This window comes from Myotis myotis, unplaced genomic scaffold (genome assembly GCF_014108235.1).
Source record: "Myotis myotis isolate mMyoMyo1 unplaced genomic scaffold, mMyoMyo1.p scaffold_m19_p_1, whole genome shotgun sequence".
In the NCBI taxonomy this organism is placed as follows: Eukaryota; Metazoa; Chordata; class Mammalia; order Chiroptera; family Vespertilionidae; genus Myotis; species Myotis myotis.
Window position 1 is genome coordinate 157,188,306 of NW_023416313.1, and position 24,747 is coordinate 157,213,052.

Consider the following 24,747-nt stretch of genomic DNA (forward strand, 5'->3'; position numbering starts at 1 on the left):
GTCCCTCTACCAGTTTTTCCAAATATCATCTCCCAAAGTAAACTATTTGTATTTAAATCCTTGTCTCAGGATCTGTATGTGGGAAAACCCAAGCTAAAACAATCTTATTTAATTTTCACCCCAACTAAAACAACCTTTAAAATTTTTCAAATTATCCTGTTTGCAGATGGAAAAATAGCAAAGAAGAAAGTTTTAGTAAGAATATGTGTAACTACAGTAATAAATTAAGGGATACACACATGCTGTAAAATATATTGTCAAAAATATGTGTAAGGGGGTGGGCAAAAATGTGTTTTTAGAATGCATTTGAACTTAAATGACAATGAACTTAAAACAGACTGATATGAACATAACTTGTCATATATGGATCTTATGGTAACTACAAATCAAAAAACTATAATAGATACACAACATAAGAAAAATAAATGCAAACGAATCACTAAAGTCATCAATGTACAAGAGAGAAAGAGAAGAAAGAAACAAAGAACAACCAAAAGCAAACAAGGAAACAATTAATAAAATGGCAATTAGTACATACCTATCCACAATTACTTTAAACATAAAAGGACTAAATGCTCCTATCAAGAGACATAGTATCATTGGATATCTAATCTAATAAAAGACAAACATGCAAATTGACCATACCTTTGCTATGCCTTAAGCCATGCCCACCAGCCAATCAGAGCAACTATATGCAAATTAACCAAACCAAGATGGCGGCTGGCAGCCACAGAGCTGGAGCAAGCAGGAGGCTTGGTTGCTCCAGTGATGGAGGAAGCCAAGCTTCCCGCCTGCTGTGGCCGGCTATGAGCTCCACTCAAGGCAACAAAGTTTCAATTATAGAAGATAAATAAACCCCAGATACCTGCTTTCAGCCGGCCGTGGCCACAGAGCTGGAGCGAGCAGGAGGCTTGGGTTGTCCCTGGCAATGGAGGAAGCCAAGTTTCCCACCCGCCCTGGCCGGCTCTAAGCTCCACTCAAGGCTACAAAGTTTCAATAGAAGATAAATAAATCTCAGAATAAAAAAAAAAGAAAAAAAAGAGAGGCTGGGAGCTTCCATCACCGGGGGGATTGGCCAGCCAGAAAACAGCCCTTAGCCCCTCACCCAGGCTGGCCAGGCACCCCAGTGGGGACCCCCACCCTGAAGGAGTGTGACCAGCTGCAAACAGCCATCAGCCCCTCACCCAGGCTGGCCAGGCACCCCAGTGGGGACCCCGACCCTGAAGGGGGTGTGACCAGCTTGCAAACACCCATCAGCCCCTCACCCAGGCTGGTCAGGCACCCCAGCGGGACCCCCACCCTGATCCGGGACCCCTTCAGGGCAAACCAGCTGGCCCCCACCCATGCATCAGGCCTCTATCCTATGTAATAAAGGGGTAATATGCAAACTGACCCTAACAGCAGAATGACTGGAAATGACTGGTCACTATGACACACACTGACCACCAGGGGGCAGATGCTCAATGCAGGAGCTGCCCCCTGGTCAATGCGCTCCCACAGGAAGAGATCTGCTCAGCCACAAGCCAGGCTGATGGCTGCCAGTACAGCGGTGGTGGTGGGAGCCTCTCCCACCTCCTCAGCAGTGCTGAGGATGTCCGACTGCAGCTTAGGCCTGCTCCCTGCTGGCAAGTGGACATCCTCCGAGGGCGCCCGGATTACCATCTTAGGTGCAATCCCCCATGGAGCAGGCCTAAGCCAGCAGGTAGTCATCCCCCGAGGGGTCCCAGACTGCGAGAGGGCACAGGCCGGGCTGAGGGACTCCACACCCCCGAGTGCACAAATTTTTGTGCACCGGGCCTCTAGTATATTAATAAACAAGACCCATGTATATGCTACCTACAAGCAACTGACGTCAGATTAAAAGACACACACATACACTGAAAGTAAAGTAATGAAAAAATATATTTCATGCACAGGAAATGAAAAGAAAGCGGAGGTAGCAATACATATCTGACAAAGTAAAATTTAAAACAAAAACTATAATAAGAGACAAAGAAGGGACTTATCCTATCTAATAAAAGAGAAACATGGTAATTGGCGTACGACCGCTACCCTTCCCATTGGCTAATCAGGGCAATATGCAAATTAACTGCCAGCCAAGATGGCGTCCGGCAGCCGGGCAGCTTGATACTAACATGAGGCTTGCTTGCTTCAGTGACGGAGGACTCCAACATTCCCCGCCTGCCGCTGCAGACCTCTGAGCTTACAGTTTAAGAAACATTGTAACGAATATAGAAGCTAAACAAAACCCCAGAAACCAGCTTTCAGCTAGCCTGGATCTCAGAGCTGGAGTTATACATTGTTTCGATTATAGAACTGAAACAAACCAGATACCTGATTTCAGGAGCAGAGGCCTAAGAGCTGGAGCCTCAGAGCTAAAGCTGGCACAGAATAAAAAAAAAAAGAAAAAAAGGAGCGGTTGGGAGCTTCCGTCACCCGCCAGCCTGAAAACAGCCCTCAGCCCCTCACCCAGACTGGCCAGGCACCCCAGTGGGGACCCCCACCCTGAACAATGTGTGACCAGCTGCAAACAACCATCATCCCCTCACCCAGGCTGGCCAGGCACCCCAGTGGGGACCCCCCACCCCGAAGGGTGTGTGACCAGCTGCAAACAGCCATCATCCCCTCACCCAGGCTGGCCAGGCACCCCAGTGGGGACCCCCACCCTGATCCAGGACACCCTTCAGGGCAAACCAGCCAGCCCCACCCATGCACCAGGCCTCTATCCTATACAGTAAAAGGGTAATATGCCTCCCAGCACTGGGATCAGCGGAGCCGAGAGGCCTCCCAGCACCGGGATCAGCGTGACAGGGGGGAGCTCCCCAACCCCCTGATCGCCCTGCGGCTCTGTGTGTGACAGGGGGCAGGGCCACAACCTCCCTATCTGCCCTGCTCTGTTCCTAACAGGGAAGGCGCCCCAACCTCCTGATCAGCCCTGCTCTGTGTCTGATACGGGGGAGCTCCCCAACCCCCTGATTGCCCTGTGGCTCTGTGTGTGACAGGGTGTGGCGCCCCAACCCCCTAATCGGCCCTGCTCTGTGTGTGACAGGGTGCGGTGCCTCAACCCCCCCACCCCCCATGGGCCCTGCTCTGTGTGTGACAGGGTAGAGCCATAACCTCCCCATTGGCCCTGCCCTGAGTGTGAGAGTGGCGGCACCCCAACACCCTGATCGGCCCTGCTCTGTGGGTGATAGAGGGTGGCACCCCAACCCCCCACCCCCCATGGGCCCTGATCTGTGTGTGATGGGGTAGAGCCATAACCTCCCCATCGGCCCTGCCCTGAGTGTGACAGTGGCGGCGCCCCAACCCCCTGATCAGCCCTGCTCTGTGGGTGATAGAGGGTGGCACCCCAGCCCCCTGATCCGCCCAGCTCTGTGTGTGACAGGGGGCGGTGCCCCAACTCTCCTATCGGCCCAACTCTGTGAGTGACAGGGGGGAGCTCCCCAACCCCCTAATAGGCCCTGCTCTGTGCGTGATGGTGGGAGCTCCCCAATCCCCTGATCGACCCTGCTCTGTGCATGACAGGGTACGGAGCCCCAACCCCCCTGATGGGCCCTGCTCTGTGTGTGACAGGGGGCAGCGCCCCAACCCCAAGATTGGCCCTGCTCTGTGCATGACAGGGGGTGGTGCCGCAACCTCCCCATCGACCCTGCCTTCAGTGTGACAGGGGGCGGTGCCCCAACCCCCCAATCGGCCCTACCTTGAGCGTTACTGAGGGTGGCATCGCAACCTTCCAATCCGCCCTGCTCTGTGCATGACAGGGGGCAGCGCCCCAACTCCCCAATCGGTCCTGCTCTGAGCCCGACCAGGGGCTGCACCTAGGGATTGGGCCTGCCCTCTGCCACCCGGGAGCAGGCCTAAGCCAGCAGGGCGTTATCTCCCGAGGGGTCCCAGACTGCAAGAGGGCACAGGCCGGGCTGAGGGACCCCCCCTTCCCCCCCGAGTGCACAAATTTTTGTGCACCGGGCCTCTAGTCTATATAATAAAAGCCTAAGTGACCATTAGGGAGGAATGACCAGAATGACCAGAACAACTGGTCGCTATGATGCGCACTGACCACAAGGAGGCAGACGCTCAAAGCAGGAGCTGCCCCTGGTGGTCAGTGTGCTCCCACAGCGGGAGCACCGCTCAGCCAGAAGCTGGGCTCATGGCTGGTGAGTGCAGTGGCTGTGGCGGGAGACTATCCCGCCTTTGCAGCAGCACTAAGGAGCAGCCAGCTGAGCGGTAAGGAGCAGCAAGCAGGTGGGTGGTAAGGAGCGAGAGGTCCCGGACTGCGAGAGGGCACAGGCTGGGCGGAGGGCCTCCCCCCAGTCCCAGTGGCACCAGGCCTCTGATATAATGATGAAAAGATCAATCTAACAAGAGGATATAACACTTGTAAACATCTTCACACGCAATGTCGGAGCACCAAAACACATAAAGCAAATATTAACAGACATAAAGGAAGAGATAGATAGTAATACAATAATAGTAGGGGACTTTAACACCCTACTTTATCATTGGATAGAACATCTGGGCAGAAAATAAACAAGAAAAGAGTGGCCTTAAATGACACCTTATACCAGCTAGAGTTAATAGATAACTATATAACATTCCCCCCAAATCAGCAGTATAGATAGTCCAAGTTTGGCAAAAAATCAAGCCTCAGTAAATTTAAGAAGATTGAAATCCTATGGAGCATTTTCTCTAATAACAATGGTATATAACTAGAATCATTACAAGAAAAAACTGGAAAAAATATAAATAAAGGGTAAACAACAAGCTACTAAATAATCAATGGGTTAATGAAGAAATCAAGGAGAAAAAAATATCTTGAAACAAATGAAAATAAAAACACAACATTCTAAAATTTTAGGGACACAGTAAAAGCAGTTCTAATAGGGAAATTCATAGCAATGTAGGCCTACCTGAAGAAATAAGAAAAATATAAAATAAATAATCTAAACTTATATCTAAAGGAACCAGAAAAAGAAAAGCAAATAAAGCCCAAAGGAAATAATAAAAATCAGAGCAGAAATATATTAAATAGTGACTAAACAAAACCAATAGAAAATATGTACCAATAAGACTAGAGCTAGTTCTTCGAAAAGATAAACAAAATCAATAAATTCTTAGTCAGACTTATCAAGAACAAAAAGAGGGCCCAAATAAAATCAGAAATGAAAGAAGAGGAGCGACAACTGGCATCACAGAAACACAAAGGATTATAAGAAAATACAATGCCAACAAATTGGACAACCTAGAGAAAAAAAATGGATAAATTCTGAGAGATATTATCTTCCAAGACTGACTCAGGAAAAAAAATAGAAAGAAAATCTGAACAGACTGATCACTAGATATGAAATTGTATCAGTAATCAAAAACTTCCAACAAACAAAAGTCCAGGACCAGTTGGCTTTACAAACCATCTGGTTTGTCTACCAAACATTCGAAGAAGAATTAATATCTATCCTTCTCAAACTATTCCAAAATAATTGAAGAGTAGGGAAAGGTTCCAAACTCATTCTACAATACTAGCATTACTCTGATACTAGAACCAGACAAAGACACTGCAACAGAAAGAAAATTACAGACTACTATCCCTGATGAACATAGATGCAAAAACCCTTTACAAAATCTTAGCACACTGACTTCAACAACAGATTAAGCACATCATATACCTGACCCAGAGGTGCAAAGGTGGCTCAATATCCACAAATCAATCAATGTGATACACCACACAAACAAAATGAAGGATAAAGATCACATGGTTCTATAATTAGGTGCAGAAAAAGTATTAAAATTCAATCTCCATTTCTGATAAAAAAAAACAACAACAACGAAACTCTCTACAAAGTGAGTATAGAAGGACATACCTCAATATAATAAAGACCTTATGTGACAAATTCACAGCTAACATATTCAACAGTGAAAAGCTGAAAACTGCTTTTCTAAGATCAGAAGCAAGACAAGGATGCCACTCTCACCACTCTTATTTAACATAGTAGTGGAATAAACAAGAAAAAGAAATAAAAGTTATCTAAATTGGAAAGGAGGAAATGTAATTGTCACTTTTGCAGATGACATGATACTATACAGGAAATCTGAAGGATTCTACCAAAAACTATTAGAATTAATAAATTAATTCAGTAAAGTGGCAGGATATAAAATACTCAGAAATCTGATAAATTTCTGTATACAAATAAACTATCAGAAAGAGAAATGAAGAAAACAACCTCAGTTTTAATTGTATTAACAAGAATAAGATACCTAAAAATACATTTAACTAAGGAAGTACAAGACTTGTATTCTAAAGAGTATAAAGTATTGATAAAAGAAATTGAAGAAGACACAAATAAGTGGAAGGATATATCATGCTAATGGATAGGAAGAATTAATAATGTCATACTACCCTAAGCAATGTGATCCCTATCAAAATATCAATGGCATTTTCAATTTCAACAGAAGTAGAACAAGTGATCCTAAAATGTATACGGAATCACAATAGACTCCAAAGAGCCAAAGAAATCTTGAGAAAGAAAAAAGTTAAAGGTGTAATTCTCCCTAACTTAAAAGTATAGTACAGAGCTATAATAATCAAATCTGTATGGTAGTAGCACAAAAATAGATCAATGAAACAGAATAGAGACCAGAAAACACCCCACATTTCTATGGTTAATCTAAAACAAAAGGGGCAAGAATATACCATAAGGGGAAAACTGTCTCTTCCTGGTGTTGAGAATATTGGATAGGTACATGCAAAAACAGAGAGAGAGAGAGAGAGAGAGAGAGAGAGAGAGAGAGAGAGAGAGAGAGACTAGACATTTCCTTATACCATATACAAACTAAACTCAAAATGGATCAAACACTTAAATTTCAGACCTGAAATCACAAAACTCCTATAAGAAAACATTGGTAGTAAACTCTTTGAAATCAGCCTTTGCAATATTATTTTTAGATATGTCCTTGGGCAAAGGCAACAAAAGCAAAAATAAAGTAATGAGGAATACATTAACTAAAAATCTTTCTCACAGTAAAGGAAAAGATGGAGATGAAAAAACAATCTACTGAATGGAGTCATTTGCAAATGAAACCAAGAGCTTGTTCTTTAAGGTCAGGAACAAAACGGATGCCCACTTTAACCACTGTTATTCAACAGAATAGAGAGCCCAGAAGTAAAGCCACATCTGTATGGTCAACTAATCTATGACAAATGAAGCAAGAATATACAATAGGAGAAAGACATTCTCATCACTAAATGGTGTTGGGAAAACTGGACCGATAGATGTAAAAAAATTAAACCAGGCCACTTTATTATACCATATACAAGAATAAAGTAAAAATGGGTTAATGACTTGAATGTAAGACCTGAAACCATAAACTCCTAGAAGAAAACATAGCCAGTAGACTCTGACATTGGTCTTAACCATTTTGGTGGGATATGTGTCTTCGGGAAGGAAAACAAACCAACAAAATTAACAAACATAAAATAAAGTTTTTGCAGAGTGAAGGAAACCAGCAACTAATAAAAAGACAACCTACTGCGTGGGAGAAGGTATTCACCAGAGATACATTTGATAAGGGGTTAATATCCAAAACATCAGAAACTCAAACAACTTAAAGTCAAAAAAATAAAAAATTCCACAAACAATCTGATTAAAAAGTGGGCAGAGACCTGAAGAGACCTCTATGTCCTCCCAAGAGGACATACAGAGGGCCAATAGAAGTAGGAAAAGATGTTCAAGATCACTAATCATCAGGGAAATGCAAATTAAAACCACAGTGAGAAATCGCCATACACCTGTTAGAATGGCTACCATCAATAAATCAGCAAACAACAAGTGTTGGAGAGAATGTGGAGAAAGGGAACCCTCATGTATTGTTGGTAGCATTATAAATTGGTACAGCCACTATGGAAAACAGTATGGAGTTTCCTCAAAAAGTTAAAAATAGTACTACCGTATGACCCAGTAATTCCACTTCTGGCTATTTATCCAAAGAAATACAAAACACTAATTTGAAGAGATATATGCACCCATATGTTTTCTTTGCAGTATTATTTACAATAGCCAAGACATGGAAGTAACTTAAGTATCCATTGATAGACCAATGGATAAAGAAATTGTGGTATGTATATGTAATGAAATACTACTCAGAATAAAAAAAATAATGAAATCTTGCCATTTGTGACAACATGGATGGACGTAAAGGGTATTATACTAAGTAAAATAAGTAAGACAGAGAAAGACAAATATTGTATGATTTCACTTATATGTGGAAACTAAAAGACAAAAACTAGCAAGCAAAACAGAAACAAATTCAGATACAGAAAACAAATTGAGGTTTATCAGATTGGTGGGGAGTGGGGAGGGTGGTTGGAAGGCTGGGCAAAAAGGGTGAAGGGATTAAGAGGTACAAATTGGTAGTCATAAAATTAGTCTTGGGGATATAAATTACAACATAGGGAATATAGTCAATAATATTGTGCCAAGCCCGGGCGACTCAGCTGGTTGAAGCATTGTCCCATACACCAAAAGGTTTTGGGTTCAATCCCTGGTTGGTGTGAGTATGTGTGTGGAGAGGCAACTGATCAATGTTTTACTCTCACATCAATCTCTCTCTCTCTTGCTCTCTCTCTCTCTCTCTCTCTCTCTCTCCCCTCCTCTCTCTCTCTAAAAAAGAATCAATTAAAACATATCCTTGCTTGAGGATTAAAACAAATTTTATAGAAATAAAGTCAGAGAAAATATTTAAAAATTAATATTGTAATAACTATGTATGATGTAATTTGGATACTACAGTTACCGAAATGATCACTTCATAAATAAGTTATATAAATGTTTAAGCACTATGCTGTACACGTAAAGCTAATATAATATTGTATGTCAACTGTCATTGAAAAGTAAACAAAATATTTAAAAAAAAGAAAATTATAAGCAAATACCACAGTAGGCAAAACAATGTAAGAAACCTCCATGGACTCACTCAGCTTCAAAAATGATCATTACATGGCCGATTTTGATCCATCTATGCCACATTCACTTTCCTTCCCATCTACTTATATAAAAACCATGGGTGGTGTTCATCACATCCAGAAGAACAGCTGCAACCAACCGGAAGGAAGTCAGTCCTACAGGGGTAGTCTTGGCAACGGCTGCGCCCTCCCCCAAGCTGTTTCCCGGAGCTGTTTCCGGCAAGCATGGGGTTTGAGGCAGGAACCCGCCCTTGGAGCGTGGCCCCACTGAATCCTGGGTCGCTTTGCCAAGGGCTGCGCCCTCCCCGAGCTGTTTCACTGAGCTGTTTCTGGCAAGGGCGGGGTTTGAGGCAGGAACCTGCCCTGGGAGCGTGGTTCCCTGGGAGTGTGCTGCGCCAGCACAGCCAGGGGTGAACCTGAGTGGGGGCGGCTGAAAGGCTTAGAAAAGACAGACAAGAGAATGAAAGCTGGGTCTCGGTGGGACGCTGCTTCTCTGAGAGACAGCGACCACGCCCACAGCCATGCCTTTATTTTATAGCAGATGCTAGGAGGCAAAGTAAGGGTGTGACCAAGTTGTTTATAACATTCTCCTGGGTTTCAATCCCACTCAACTACATGCACCTGAACTCTATCAAGCCGACATCACTCAGGCACGTGGGGCCATGTGTTCGGACCATAAGTTCAAGCTTACAACTACAGCTGTTGGCTATAATTGTGCTGGGAGGGCCCTGCCCTCCAAGCTGGGACTTGCATGTGGCAATGAGAGGACTGTGACCTCTCCTCAGTCCAAGGGTTGAACCTGTCCAAAAACACTGTAGCGGCTCCCCACAATAAAGTTTTAATTCTGTTTCTTTGTTACTGATGTTGTGGCCCCACCCCATAACAAAGAAACAATTTCTGGAGGATGAGGCCCAGAAATCAGGATTTTAAAAAGATTCCCAGGTGATTCTAATGTGCAGCCAAGGTTGAGAACCACTGCTATAGATAATACTAAAAATATATCTAAACGTGCAATTCTGAAAGTGGGTGCAATCATCATGCTATTGAGAAATCTCAATAGTAAATGGGGTCTTTGTAATGGTACCAGATTTATTATCAAAAGATTACAACCTACATTATCGAAGCTGAAGTATTAACAGGATCTGCAAAGGGAGAGGCTGTTCTGATTCCAAGAATTAATTTGTCCCCATCTGACACTGGCCTCCCATTTAAATTGATTCTACGATGGTTTCCCGTGATGCCAGCATTTGTGATGACTATTAATAAATCACAAGGACAAACTCTAGACAGAGTAGGCATATTCCTACCTGAACCCATTTTTGCACATGGTCAGTTATATATTGCTTTCTCTCGAGTTTGAAGAGCATGTGATGTTACAGTTAAAGTTCTAAGTACTTCATTACAAGGGAAATTAGTCAAGCACTCTGAAAGTGTTTTCACTCTTAATGTGGTATACAGGGAGATATTAGAGTAAGTTTAATCACTTTATCAGTCATTGTTTGCATCACTGTTGTTTTTATATCATGTTTTTGTTGTTTTCATATCATGTTTTTGTCGTTTTTATATCATGTCTCTGTTGTTGTTATATCCTTTTGTTACTGTTTATTTATTAATAAATTTATATATGATTTTCATATACATTTTACTAATTTCCTTTCATCTCTCACACTTCTATTATAGAGAAAGGGAAAATAGCAATATTAAAATATCTCTGCTAATTCCCTTTTAAAAAATATATATATTTTATTGATTTTTTACAGAGAGAAAGGGAGAGGGATAGAGAGTTAGAAACATCGATGAGAGAGAAACAGCGATCAGCTGCCTCCTGCACACTCCCCACTGGGGATGTGCCCGCAACCAAGGTACATGCCCTTGACCAGAATTGAACCTGGGACCCTTGAGTCCACAGGCCGATGCTCTATCCACTGAGCAAAACCAGCTAGGGCAATTAATTCCCTTTTAATGTGTACACATTTCATGCACCGGGCTACTAGTATTATTATAAAGCAAATCCCAAATGTGATATTTCATCAGTAACTCTTTCATTATATATATTTTAAAATAAGGACTTTTTATAACAAAATGCCTAAAACAAAACCAATAGTAATTCCTAATACCAAATATCCAGTCAGCATTCAGATTTCCAAATACCTATAATTAATGATATAGTTTTCTCAAATTTCAATTTTTTGAAAAGTTGAAATGTCTCTTAAGTCTCTTATCGTTGAGAGTCTCCTCCTCCATCTTTCTTGCAACTGGGAGGGCACACTTTCTCAGTTCACTGAAGCTATGCTCCTCAGGTAAATGATTACGGTTGCTGACCAGGTAACAGGACTCTAAGCCACTGGGGACAGAGGGGCAGGGAACCACAGCATACTGCTTTCTTTGGGGCTTAACGCAATGCCCAAGTCAAGTGAATTCCAGTGTCATTTGCTGAGACCAAGTGCTCCATGCATCTCTGGCTAGCCCAGCAGCAGCAGCGGGGGCACCCCGGCTATTTCCTGGGAAGCAGTGCATCAGAAGCGGAGTGACTGTGTGGCCTGAACTGCCTGGGAGTGGAGGTAAATGATGAACCCGCCAAGGCAGGTATGGATGGAGTACATCTGGAACCCATGATGCCAACGCACTGGGGAGGAAGAGGAAAAGGAAGCAGGAAAATGCCCCTATGCATTTGGCATTCACTAAGTGAATGTGAAATTAACCAAAATGATTAATTGCTCATCAGATTTAAGGATGCTCTATAGGCTGTAATTATATTCTAAGAAGACAGACTCATGAATGATAATGCGGGGACATTTCCTGGCTTCCTAAATACCCTGGGTGTCCCCTTAAATGGGGCTGTTCACAAGATTAAAAAGACAGTACAAGTCCTGGACAGCAATTCAGAGAGGGCAGTGAAAGGATGCCGGGAATATTTACCTTTGCGCCTCCACCCCCCAAATTCCCAGATGACTTCATCACTGATGGCCTCACTACTCTGGTTATTCCATTCTCTCCTTCACTACAAAACTGGCAGGAATAGTGCCTCCCGTCACCACTCCTTTTGTCCATTTCAGTTCATTGGTGGTGTCCCTCCAACCCAAGCTCCATCCTGGTAGCATCTCCTGCCTGAAGATTTTGGTGAGAACCTTGGCAATTTCTCCAGGGCCCTGGGCCACTGTCTGGAAAAAAACAAGGTGGGCAATGTGGTCTGATCACACCACTGGCCGCCAATTCTCCTACTCTGCACAAGAATCACAGATGGGCCGAACTGTAGCATCTTCGAGTTTTTGATCTTTCACAGTTGCAACTTCTTGAGTCTCTTAGAAAGTTAGTGAACACAAGATTTTTTCATTGTTTCTGAAAACAAAGCTTCTCTTCCACAAAACCCATCTAACTTCCCTCATTCATTAAAAAAAAAAGCCCACACCTAGAATTTTAAGTTAATAGAAACACTTTTTTGTTTTCTTCATCTATTATAACTATAGTCACTGGTTATCATACTTAGCATTTGGCCTTGAAAAGAAAGAAATGAGTAATTACCCTTCTTGTAATGTTTTTAATTCCTCATTAGAATCATTTTAGTTGCCAGGCAACTGTCACTTTTATGTCCCATATCTGAAAGGATTAAGGCAGAATTATTTTTTTTAAAATCAATTTTAGGCTAGAATAAGCAACTTTCTGTGCTAGCACACCTATTTATAAAAACTGATGTTGATTTTAAGAGCATAATTGTTTAAAATGTGAATTATGGAAAGTGGAGTTAATTGCAGTGACTTTACCATAAAAAAAGCTCACGTGATTACAGTACATATCAACATGCACAGAAGGGAATCTAGGAAGGTATTCCCAACAATGTTGACACTGCTTATCTTGCCCTTGGTGGCAGAATAGATGACTGCAATTTCCTTTTCTTGCTAGTCTGTATTTTCTAAGTTTTCTAAAGTGAGCAGGAATAATTTTTAAAGTTAATGCATAAATAAGTGGAAAAAATTAATGTGTGTGTCTCTCTCTCAAACCAATCTATAATAATAAGAGAATATGCTAATTAGACCGGACAACCTTCCGGACGAAGCCGGGGCTGCGAGGAAAGCCTGGGTCCCGGGTGTTAGGGTGTCAGAGGGAAGCCGGTGCCAGCAGCCGGGGGAAGGAAGGCCTACTCTTGCACGAATTTCATGTATTGGGCCTCGAGTTAATAAATAAAAAAAATTCAAAAGTAAAATAAAAAGTAAATATAAGAGCAGAGTTGCAATTAGATTTTTGTAAATACATAAACTTATAAAAGAGTGGGGACGAGGTGGCCGAGTGGTTAAGGCGATGGACTGCTAATCCATTGTGCTCTATAAAAGAGTGGGAATTAAATAACAATATGCAAATAAATATACTAATATGAAAACTGTGTTGTCCATAGTAAATACTCAAGAGTTAACTATTACTAAAATAATGTTTTAGAAATGTATTTAAGTGGTCAATTTCATGTTATGTACATTTTACCATAATAAAAAATTATGTAATAACAATATAGACTCAGTGTATATTAATAATTTAGGAATAATGGATTTAAATTTGGTTGGTTTTCGAAGTCTCCTCCCTAAGGATATTGGCTCTGAAAATAGATCAAAAGTACTTCCTTTAAATATAAAGATTCCTATAGGACTTTCTTCAGATTCACACTCAACATCATGATGAAGACCTCATTACAACGTCTCCCAGATATTTTCAGTCCAGAAAGCATCTCAGCGGACCACAGGGAGATGAAACGGAGGCTCTGTGTCACAAAGTGACTGTAAACACTCTGGTTTCAAGCCAGTGACAATCTCCGAAACAAATCTGAAGGCTTCTTTTTCTCCAGCAAAAACTTACTGACAAAATCTTATTGACCAGCCACACTGTGGATTATAGAATTACTGTATATCACAGAACAGATTTAATAAAACATGGATGAAAACAATAATGGAATATTCACCAAATCTTTGGAATAGGGATATTTTTTCAAGTTAATAAAAGAAAAGGTAACAGAAAACATGGAAAATTTAACTACATAAAAATGTAAAATTTCTGTACATTAAAATCCCCAATATAAACCAATGTAAAAATGGAAATGAGAATGAGAAAAAAAAAAATTCCTGAAGCATGTGGTATTCCAAGAGTTAAAAGCTTTTTTTTTTCTTTTTTCTTTTTTTTTTTTTGGTAAAAAGCTTTTGCAACCACCTTATAATAATGTGATAAATAGGCAAACGATATGAACAGATAGTTTACAAAATTGGAGATATGGTTAGCAAACAAACTTATGAAAACACACTCAACAAAAGCTTGGTTATACAATAGACCCTGTTACCATGTAGCATGAAATGAAGGCAAATGATTAAACAGATGGAATCAGAAACAAATAGTGACAGCATGTAAGACATGAAGAACAGAAGTTCACAAAATTGAGGGTTGGTCGGTCAAAAATAAGGGAGAGTTAAGCCATGGAGAATTTTTAGAGGAGGTAAATGTAAGACAAAGACAAAACAAAATTTAAAAAACCCTGTAGAGTGATAAAACTTTGACTCCAGAATGATTATCTCAGTTTGAGTTTTGAAGTTCCATTGTCTCTTTTTTAAGAAAAATTTTCAATTTCACTGATATTTGATTTCCTTTTCTTTAAGGTATAATGTTCCTTTTCTTTGATGAACACAGGGAGAGTTGTTTTATAAGATTCTAGATAAAAGGAGCAAAATAATGGCAAATATTGCCTTCTCCTAATTAGGTTATACAAAATTAAATTTCCAGTTTTAGCTTGCCTTCTCACCTCAAAACTTTGCTATGTAAGCACCCTTGCAGGTGGGCAAAGTGATGTTCAACAATGGCCTCTCCAGGGGTGGGGTGTAAGAAGAAGCCCTGGTTAGTGGTGCTTGTCCATTTCCATGGTGTAAATACTCCCAACATAGACAATGTCAAGCTACTAGCACCACTTCACTGAAAATGGAGCTGGGAAGAGATGTGCATACCATTGCTTACCACTATACAGCATTCCTAGCATATGGAAACAGTAGACAACCTCAAGAGCTTAGATGACAGTAAAATGTGGTAATACATTAGGCAATGATGAGTTTTGAGGATTTATCTTGTAAGTTTATACAATTTAATTTTTTTTAAAATTGATTTTAGAGAGAGGAAGGGTGAGGGATAGACACATCGATGAAAAGAAACATCTATTGGTTGCCCTGAACACCCCCTACATGGGGTTGAGCCCACAACCCAGGCATGTGCCCTGATTCAGAATTGAACCATGACCTCCTGGTTCATGGGCTGACGCTCAAGCGCTGACCCATACTGGCCAGGCTATAATTTAATTTTTAATGATGGCTGTGTTTAACAACTGGCTTGCAAAATTTCTGAAAATTTAGCAATCTGCTCTTGCAGGTTAAGACTTTCAAGACTGACAGTATTTAACGAAGTGTGGGAGCTTGCATGTCTGCACAGGGTGTGCCCCTGAAGCTGGCCATGCTTACACTCCTGCTTTCTCCCTGCTGTTTCCTTCCCAACCACTCTAGCTATGATGACCCCAACCATTTGCAGAACTAGTCACCAAGTCCAGCAGCTATAACTGCTCCAGGCACAGGTGGGCAGGTCCTACCATGAGGAGGTGGACCTGGGAGTAGCTTCCACTTCAGAGGACCTTTTCCAGTGGTCTCACTGCCCAACCACTGCTGCTTCTGTCAATCACCAAGTACACAGCTTTTGCTGTCACACTATTTCCTAATGTGTTTCCATCATGAACTTTATAACTTTCACGTCAACCTGTGGCCTTAAAAAATCTGTTGGAAAAGTGGTACTTTTTGAGTTCTCATAGAAAGCGCCTCTCCAGTCCCGTTCCTCCCACCCCCCTCCCAACCAGCTAAGTTACTATTTTTGGCCTCTGACTCAAGGGGGACAGGCCTACATTAGGGAGCAAGGTTCTCTAGAACCACAGTAAACTTGAAGGTGGAAATGCAGAATAGGAATGCTGCCTTTGAATGCAAAGGACCAAACCACAGTAATAACAGACCCCTGCATTCCACTTATTTCCATGGCCAAAGATGAACAGGCTGGCAGTTTTGAAGGGAGTTTCTGTCGTAGAGAAGGAATAGAAATGCAGGAAACTCTGAAAGACGTTTCAAATGTAGCAAACCTGCTTAGTGGCAGGGCTGTCTCTACTTAGATCTGGGGCTAGGGGTTGCATTAGAGTTACCTGGGTGGCTGGCCTCACCAGGTGCTTTTCTAGTTCATATAGTTGAAAAACCTACTTGGCTCTATCGTTTCTCAGAGGATTTGTACCCTTCAGTTTTCCATGTTTTCCTAGAAAGCCCAAGAAAATGCTCCGGGGTGTCCAAAAAGCAAGCGTTCCATCAGTTTGTGTGTCACCTCCATCAAAATCACAGTGACTGCCGGCTGAGTGGGAATCTCTGGAGTGGACCCTCAGGAATCTGAAAGATGAACCCTCCTCCCCGATTCCTGTTCATGTTAAGGGTGGAGAACCTCTGGTAGAATGGGAAGAACATGGGCCTGGGACATAAATGACTGGGTTCAGATCTCAGGGCCCTCTCACTAATGAGCTGGGCCACTATCCATAGGTTCCTTAATGTCCCTGAGCTTCAATTTTCTATCAATTGAAAGGCAAAAAAATATTCATGGCACCAATTCAGGTAAAGGCCCAGCAGCCTACAGAGCCAACCACCATCAGTCTAGACCAGTGGTTCTCAACCTTCCTAATGCCGCGACCCTTTAATACAGTTCCTCATGTTGTGGTGACCCCCAATTTCATTGTTACAAATTGAACATAATTAAAGCATAGTGATTAATCACAAAACAGTATGTAATTATATATGTGTTTTCCGATGGTCTTAGGCGACCCCTGTGAAAGGGTCGTTCGGCCCCCAAAGGGCTCGTGACCCACAGGTTGAGAACCGTTGGTCTCTAGACCTATCTGTCTGCCTGCCTGTCTCTCTCTCAGCAGTCCATCTCATCGCTCTGGATGGACTTACTGAACTACAGTGCTCAGAATTCCCAAGACACTGTCATCCTCATGCATAAGCATTTTTATGACTCCTGCTGTTCTCTACTACTGTGGGAGGTCAGCAATAAATACCCTCCCTCCCTACAGGAGAGCACAGATGAGAGAGTAAAGGGGGTTCCCATTTCCTCATTTCATAGGGATGGCAGTCACGGTAACTCACACCCATGAGAGGCAGACATGCCAGCCCGGGGCATGGGGTGTTGCCAGCCTGTCAAAGATGCAGCAAAGAGGCTCCTTGGGATAAACAGCATCTTGATCACAGAATGCTAATTAATTCAGTCCATGAATTTCAAAAAGGACAGTCATGTCTGCGAGCTGCTCTGACGCCTGGAAGCCTTTAGGAAGTCGCTGCCCGGAGGACCATCCTTTACATGTGAAACCTGTGGCCATGGCTTCCAGCAACTGGGCGTTCCAGTGAGGACGCTATTCGTCAGCTGTGGTCTTCTCTGCGAGGGCCTGTCATCAACAGTGGCCCAGGCGTGAGGCCCTTGCTGATCCTACACTTGGCTTTGTAGCCTGGAGTTGCCCATTCTTGGGTCCGAGTGCCCTTGGCTATCACAGTCCTGGGCTTCTGGCCTTGTGCCCCTGCTGCCTAGGGGCACATCGCTTTGGTGCAGACTCTAAGTGGCAGAGTGGTGAGGAATTCCTACCCTTCCCTTTGCCATGGAGGGAACTGTGTGTGGTCCCAAGTGAGTGCCTGCCTTCTTTGGCTCTAATTTGAAAAACAGGTGTAGTGTTTTACCCTTAGTATCCAGCTGCTCCACGGTGTGGGAAATATACCTGAAAGTTTCGGGGTATTTCTAGTTTGGGAGGTCTTTGGATAGCATTAATATAAGGCACACGGTAATTTTAATCAATTGACACTTTGTTCAAGAGAAAATGTCAGGCAGACACCTGTTATGAAGATGGCGTCCAACATAAAGTTCTTATATTTCATGGAGTTTAATTTCCAGTCTGGGGGAGGATGCGGGCCAGGACACAGGCCTGCCCTGTGTGGCCTGTGGGCCCCCCTGAGCGAAGGGAACCTGTTCTAGGAGAGGGACCTGAGCCTGCCTCAGCCAGGGGCCAAGGGGCTGCTGGGGGCAGAGGAAGGGGCACGTGAGTAGCATGTTTTCTCCTTAGATTGGGGGCATGAGGCTCAATTTATGTTCTCATTTGTCCAATGGAGACAATAATAGCTGACCTGCCTTTTTCAGCGTTGGTTTGAGTTTAAAAGAAATCAATACATATGGGACTCCAAGAAAAAAAAAAATCAACATCTATAACAGTGATGGCGAACCTATGACACGCGTGTCAGAGGTGACACGCGAACTCATATTTTTGGTTGATTTTTTCTTTGTTAAAGGGCATTTAAATATGTAAAATAAATATCAAAAATATAAGTCTTTGTTTTACTATGGTTGCAAATATCAAAAAATTTCTATATGTGACACGGCACCAGAGTTAAGTTAGGGTTTTTCAAAATGCTGACACGCCGAGCTCAAAAGGTTCGCCGTCACTGACCTATAATAATAAAAGCATAATATGCAAATTGACCAAACGGTCAAACAGCGGAAGGAACTTCTGGACAAAGCTGGGGTTGGGGGGCCGGCTGAGGTGGCCGGGGCTACAAGGGAGGTGGCTGGGGCTGCGAAGGCCTACCCTTGTACGAAATTTGTGCATTGGGCCTCTAGTTCTAAATGTAAGATAGTAGGCTAAGCTGCGTTGCCCCCTTACACTGACAGGTAAGACAAAGACCTGCAGCTTCCTCCCACACCCCAGCGGAGAGCAGCAGAGCTGCCTCCGGAGGGTCCCTTTCTGGGATGTGTTTGCAGCCTTCTTTCTGATGCTGTCAGGAGTTGTCTTGCTTTCAGAAAAGGACAAGAGAAGAGCTTTGGGAGTTTGGATGTCTGAAGCCTTCCACTTGGTCCCCAATGCTGGCAGCCCTCCTACGAAGTGAAAAACGTTTTAAAAAGCCCAGATGCTTTTGTCAGTCTTTTCTACCTCTGAAACAGAGGGTGTGACTCACATGCATCTGACATCAATGTTCCAGGTTGTGATGATTCGCCTCATTGTGCTCAGCTGAAGAGTGGATTAACTCCCCATAATACGCTGAGAATGTAACGCATGGCCTGTGATTGAAACAGAAGGTGGGGGTGGTTGCTTCGTGGCAAAGCAACGGACTGACTCAAGGTTCTGAGTTTCTAATCCCACATCTGTAAGCTTGTACGTGACCCTGGGAGGCTTGCTTGAGGCCTGCATGAGGATGCTTACTTTGTGGGTGCTGATCACCCGTTCCTTTTTTAACTATTTATTTATTTATTTATTTATTTATTATTTATTTACTTATTTATTTATTTAATCCTCACCCAGAGGATATTTTTCCATTGATTTTTAGAGAGCCTGGGAGGGTGAGAGAGAGAAACAGACAGAGAGAAACACCGATTTGAGAAAGACACATTGATGGGTTGTCTCCCACACACACAGATGGAGCCTACAACCGAGGTACGTGCCCTTGACCGGAATCAAACCCAGGTCCCATCAGTCCACGGGCAGATCCTCTACCCACTGAGCCAAACGGGCCAAGGCTGATCATTCATTCTTAGAAGTATTGTAGTAAGTCCTTCCTCTGAGAACAGTGTGGGTGGTAACTAGTGGCCAATATCACTCAAGACAGAGCCACCAGTAAAGACTGCCAAGTGCACATGAGGCCTCAGGGAGTACTCAGACTATTACCTAGAGATGCTAGGAAAATGCAAATCCCTCAGTTTCCAGAAAATTTGTCTGTTGCTTTTCCCTTCCAAGTCGGCTGTCTACTCTGCCCAGCATGTCCCACAGACTTCCTGCGATGATGGGGATTTTTCTATTATTCTGTTCAGAGGCAGCTACCACTTGTGGCCGTTGAGCATTTGAAATAGGAACTAAATTTCACACCTGATATAATTTAATTAATTGAACTGTCTATGTAAACAGCCATGTGCGGCTAGTGGCCACCATATGAGACAGCACAGCTCTAGCCAATTCAAAACCCCTCAGAGCAACTGCATGCAAGTGAGGCTGGGAAAGCAGTAGAACATGCATGAACTCATTAGTCAGTCTTTATGTTCAAACATTTTTTTTTACATTGGAAGAAGTGGCCAATATCAAGGTCTGAAGTGAGAGATTACCAGAAAATAAGAACACGTTTCCCTAATCCTCCAGTACTATTTCCCTCCATATTTTACGAATATTAAACTGAGATGGTATTTAAACTCATTAACACAAAGCTAAACTAGATGACTTTATCCTATAAAAACAACTTTTCTACCCAAGGCTGAGAAATAACCAGGGAGAAACATTAGCCTCACTCTGCACCCTTCTCCCATCGCCTCTGAGGAGGCCGACAGGTAGGAGCCCAAGGACATAGCTCTTCTGCTGCTGCCCATCCCCACCCCCCTTACCTCTGCGGCTCAATCTCACTCCCCTCCCCCAACTAGACCCGTCAACTGATAACCAACCACTCAAAATCACAGGCTAAGTGCTGTCTCCCGTTCTCTCCAGACATACGGTGTCTTTGCTTCTTTGCCCCTTTCATGTAAATTCTGTGGCAGGAAACTCTGCAGAATATAATACGAGAAGCCCTGAGATCTTAACCTTCCTGCCTTCCTGAAACATTCCCACAGCCCCAAGAGGGGTTTGAACAAACACTGGCTGCTCTCCCGAATCTATGTCCTCCCCTTGGAGGTGAACTGACTCAAACTCTACATGGCATAAAGGATTTATTCTCCCTACACTTCGCTTATGACTGCCCTGTGTTTTGTATCTTTTTCTTTTTTTTCTGAACAGAGTATATCTCAGGTATTCTAAGCGCCAATAATGGGACAGGGGCTCAGTCCCTGCCATTCTCCGTGTGCACTGCCCAGCACAGCGTCACAATCAGGGACTTCAATGCTTCTTGATAAAGCATAAAAGACGCTCAGGCTCTATGGGATTTTTACAGCTATGGGATTTTAAGGTACATCTTCCAGTTCAACATATTCTAGAAAACAATGTACTACTTGTTGAGGGCCGTGGACTGGACTTGGTTCTTTCAGGGAAGGACTGCAGAATCAGTCATGTACTTTTCAGGTTGATGTCATGATTATCTGAAGGTTAATAATCAGCCAGCAGCTGCATGACTGACATGGGAGGAAGAAAGCATGATAAATAAATACATTGCTGGTCGCCGTTTTTTCAACAGTGAAATGGAAAGAGAATAAAAAGCTTTGTGCGTGAAGGCTTAGTGCCCTGCCAAAGGCCAGTGCCCGGCGACTGCCAGGCCCGTGTGAGGCTCTCCGCCGCGTATTAGAGTGGGAGCGAGGCGACACAACAACTTATCACAGCGGCGCTTCCTCCAGGCTCCACTGTGTCCTCGCGCTTCTCCTCGCACGCATGTTTCCTAAGGAGGTTAATTTGAAATGGAAAACCATTCATTCTGCTCCCGACTTCATCCCTGACTGAAAAATTAAAGTGTAAACAAATAGAAATTTAATTAAAATTAAGGCCCAACTAACAACAAAAATGCTCCCTCTTTTCCTGGTTGAAAAGCAAAGCGGGCTGTTTGGATCAGCTGCATCAGCATCGCCGCCTGGGAACTTGTTAGAAATGTAAATTATGGGCCACACCCCAGGCCCATTGGAGCAGAAACTTTGAGGGGTGGAGCAAATGTATTATAAAAAAAAAACCTCCATGTGATTCTGCACTAACAGTTGAGAACATTTGCTTTAAACAGTGTTGAAATCATCAAAACTATTCTTTTCAGTGTTGTAATAGAAGGCACTAAGTGAGTGTTCCTGGTGTCAAGCCTTTCCCAGTTCTAGAAATAAGGTCTGGCCAAGCACTAAACAAGTCCGGCCAGGAATCCCAGCTCTGAGTTCCAGGGCATCTGCATGCCGTGCTACCTGGGATGTGATCCCCTCCCAGAGGCTCCCGGTGCCGGCTGGGCAGGCGCTTGCGAGCTGAGCCACTATGGCTCCTCTGCTTCATGGTGGGAGATGAGGGGCTCAAGCGGGGGGGGGGGGGGGGGGCACACAGAGGGGAAACCTATGACTTTTCCATGCATTTTAGTCATTCCTTTTTTTGAAGGGAGAAAATATTTAGTGCTTTCCCATCACGATTTCACAAATAACAACCAAGAGAAAGACAGTGCTTATAAAATTTTTAAAAAATAGGGCATCTTTGCCGATAACTGCTTGTCAGCTGCACTAGGGTGTGCACCCTTCACAGTGATTACGGGTGATGACGGAGGACAGCGTTTAGGTAATTCACTGCCAACGTGAGTCTGTATGCTTCTCAGGCCTCTTACCCCCAATTGCAATGCTTATTAATCAGTATCTTCCAGTCACAGAAATGCCAGCTTTACCCGATCCCTTCCTATTCCTCTGTAAGGACCATTCAGATTGGAAAGGGAATTATTAAGATTTCTTTGTTCAAATGATTCAAAGACTTTCACATTTCTGTGCGATAACAGAGTCTGCTCATGGAACCTAGGTTTTGTGTGCCCCAAGAACACAAGGACAAAAAGTCAGAGCACCAGGCGCACAACAGCATTATGTAATTTCTTTTGTCACGAGAAAAACCTCCGTCCGAAGAAACATACAAACTCTCCTCGGTAACTTTTCTCACTTTAAATCACACCTCTCATCACGACCTAATACACCCACACAGTCAGGTGCCACAGGCACTGCGCACCCTCCCCAACATTTCAAAGGCTCAAAAGCTATTTTTAAAGCCAAAATGCAATCTAGGTTGCTATTCTATGAAGCACTTGTTAAGGAAGAACAAAGTAAGAGAGTGATTTTTATACATGTGGGCAACTCACCAAAGGATTGAATGCAGCTATCGATGAGATCGTCCAGGCTGGCTCCTTTGGCCAAATGTCCCAGAGACACCATCATTCGGAACTGGGTGATCTGGGCCAGGCTGGGATGGGAGGGGAAGGGGCTGCTGGCTGGCTTCGCCTCTAGTTTTGCTTTAGGGGCAGCTCTGCAGCCATGAGAAGGTTTCCTGGGGAAAGAGAGGAGGCAGTGAGTGCAAGCGGAGCGGCCAGGGGGCGAACACAGGGGCAGCTCCACGCTCTGAAGGCAGATTAGAGAGGAAGGACTAGAGATAAGACAATTAATCCTGGGAGTTGGGCTGATAGAAGCTACACCCCTCCCACTTGGCAGATGCACCAAACGGACTGGTTGGCTGTTAAAGAAACATCTCCCAAGCAAATAACAAGGTGAGATTTCAGGGCTGCATCTAGGGCTTGTCCTCTGGGGGTTAGGATTGCTTTGCCCTGTTGTCTCCATTGCCTGAGGGGAGAGGCAGAGGCAGGGCTACCATGGCAGTCCTGGGTCCTAGCAATACTTTTTCCTTTCAGCCTTGAGGCCACTGACTTGGGTCTTAAGAATTGAGTTTCAGGTGGTCTCATCTTTGGCTAAACTCATTCATCTTGAACAACACCCGAGACGCTGCAGAAACCCAGATGGCCTCGGAAACATCTTTAAGGACTTTGCGGGGAAAGTCAAAGACTGAGGACCCGTGTGCAGGGGGTGAGGAGGGGTGAGGGGTGAGGGTGGTGGTATTTAGATTTTAAGCTAGTCCTGCCTTTCTCACAAATCTTGGTGGGTTTTAAGATTCTGTCTTTCATGAATGATAATACAAGTAATCATTATGAGTCATTTTTATCATTAAACACCATTCCATTAAGTCTGTACTTGGATCCTTACCTATTGGTGGGTGGGGAAGAGGTGGGGTGTGGAGGAGCAGAGCTCATGAGAGCTTCATTCCAGAACTGAATCCAAAAGAATTCGCCTGGATATGGAAAGGCTTAGGAGTGCCTATAGGCACCTCTGCCCACTCTCACAGAGCTTTACCTTTGATCATGACCTCTCAGTATAAGTCACGTTGTTTGCAAAATGATACATGAAGGTTAATTAAGCATTTTGTTTTCCCTTCCATTAAAAAACATCAACACACACAGGCACGTTTCCATCATCTCTGAAGGTTCACTAGTGATGGGTGTTGTTACTTGTAACTTCTTCGAGCATATCGTTAACTCTTCTCTCCCCACTGTGCCTGCTTATTTCACAGTTTACAAAGAGGAAGCAAGAAAAAAAGGAAAGAGAAATATACCTCAGATCCATAACTTTAGCGACTCCCTACGTTTTTTGCTGAACACAGGAGGGCACCCATTAATCAGTAAGTGCTTATTCCATGGGTAAGACATCGCGATGGGCCAGAGAAGACCAGCAGGACAGTCTATGCGATGGCACGCTGTAAACTGTACATCATACTCACTATATGTTAGCTGATGTTGTCTAAAGGTCGTCTATCTATAAGTTTTTCAGTACAAAACTCTAGTTGGAGGATCAGACCCAGGCCAAGGAAAGACAGCTCTGTCAATCCTAAGTGTCCTGTGAGTGGCAAGGGGAAGGGCTGTGCTGTCCTCAGAGAAGGGAGAACCAGCTGCAGCTGCAGTGTTGGGGAAAGTTTCTCTGACAAGAAATCTCACCCAGGAGGGGCTAAAAAAGTGTTGAAATCAAAATAAGACACTGGGGCATACACGGAATTTGGAAAACCAGCCTGTGAAAAAAAGGCTACTGTACGATGGGGCCACTCAGTGCACAGCCAGACCTGTGGAGGGAACACCCTGCATTTCAAAATCCCTCCAGGATGCTGGGCCGGCAGTGGCTGCTGAGCTCTGTTCTGACCGAGGGTGGTCCCAGTGAAACTGAACCAGTCATTGGCTATTAGGAATGTACTAACCAGAGGCAGGGATTTCTGAAAGATG

At 43.6% G+C, this 24,747-nt stretch overlaps 1 protein-coding gene across 4 annotated transcripts in view; it reads right to left on the reverse strand.

The window, feature by feature from the left end:
- Positions 1–24,747, reverse strand: part of RASGRP1 (RAS guanyl releasing protein 1) — an 80,388-nt gene that overhangs the window by 52,643 nt on the left and 2,998 nt on the right. For all 4 annotated transcript variants that reach the window (XM_036296842.1, XM_036296815.1, XM_036296836.1 and 1 more), the window contains one exon: positions 22,792–22,976. In XM_036296842.1, coding sequence (XP_036152735.1) covers positions 22,792–22,976 — 185 coding nt within the window. The remainder of the gene's footprint in view (positions 1–22,791; positions 22,977–24,747) is intronic.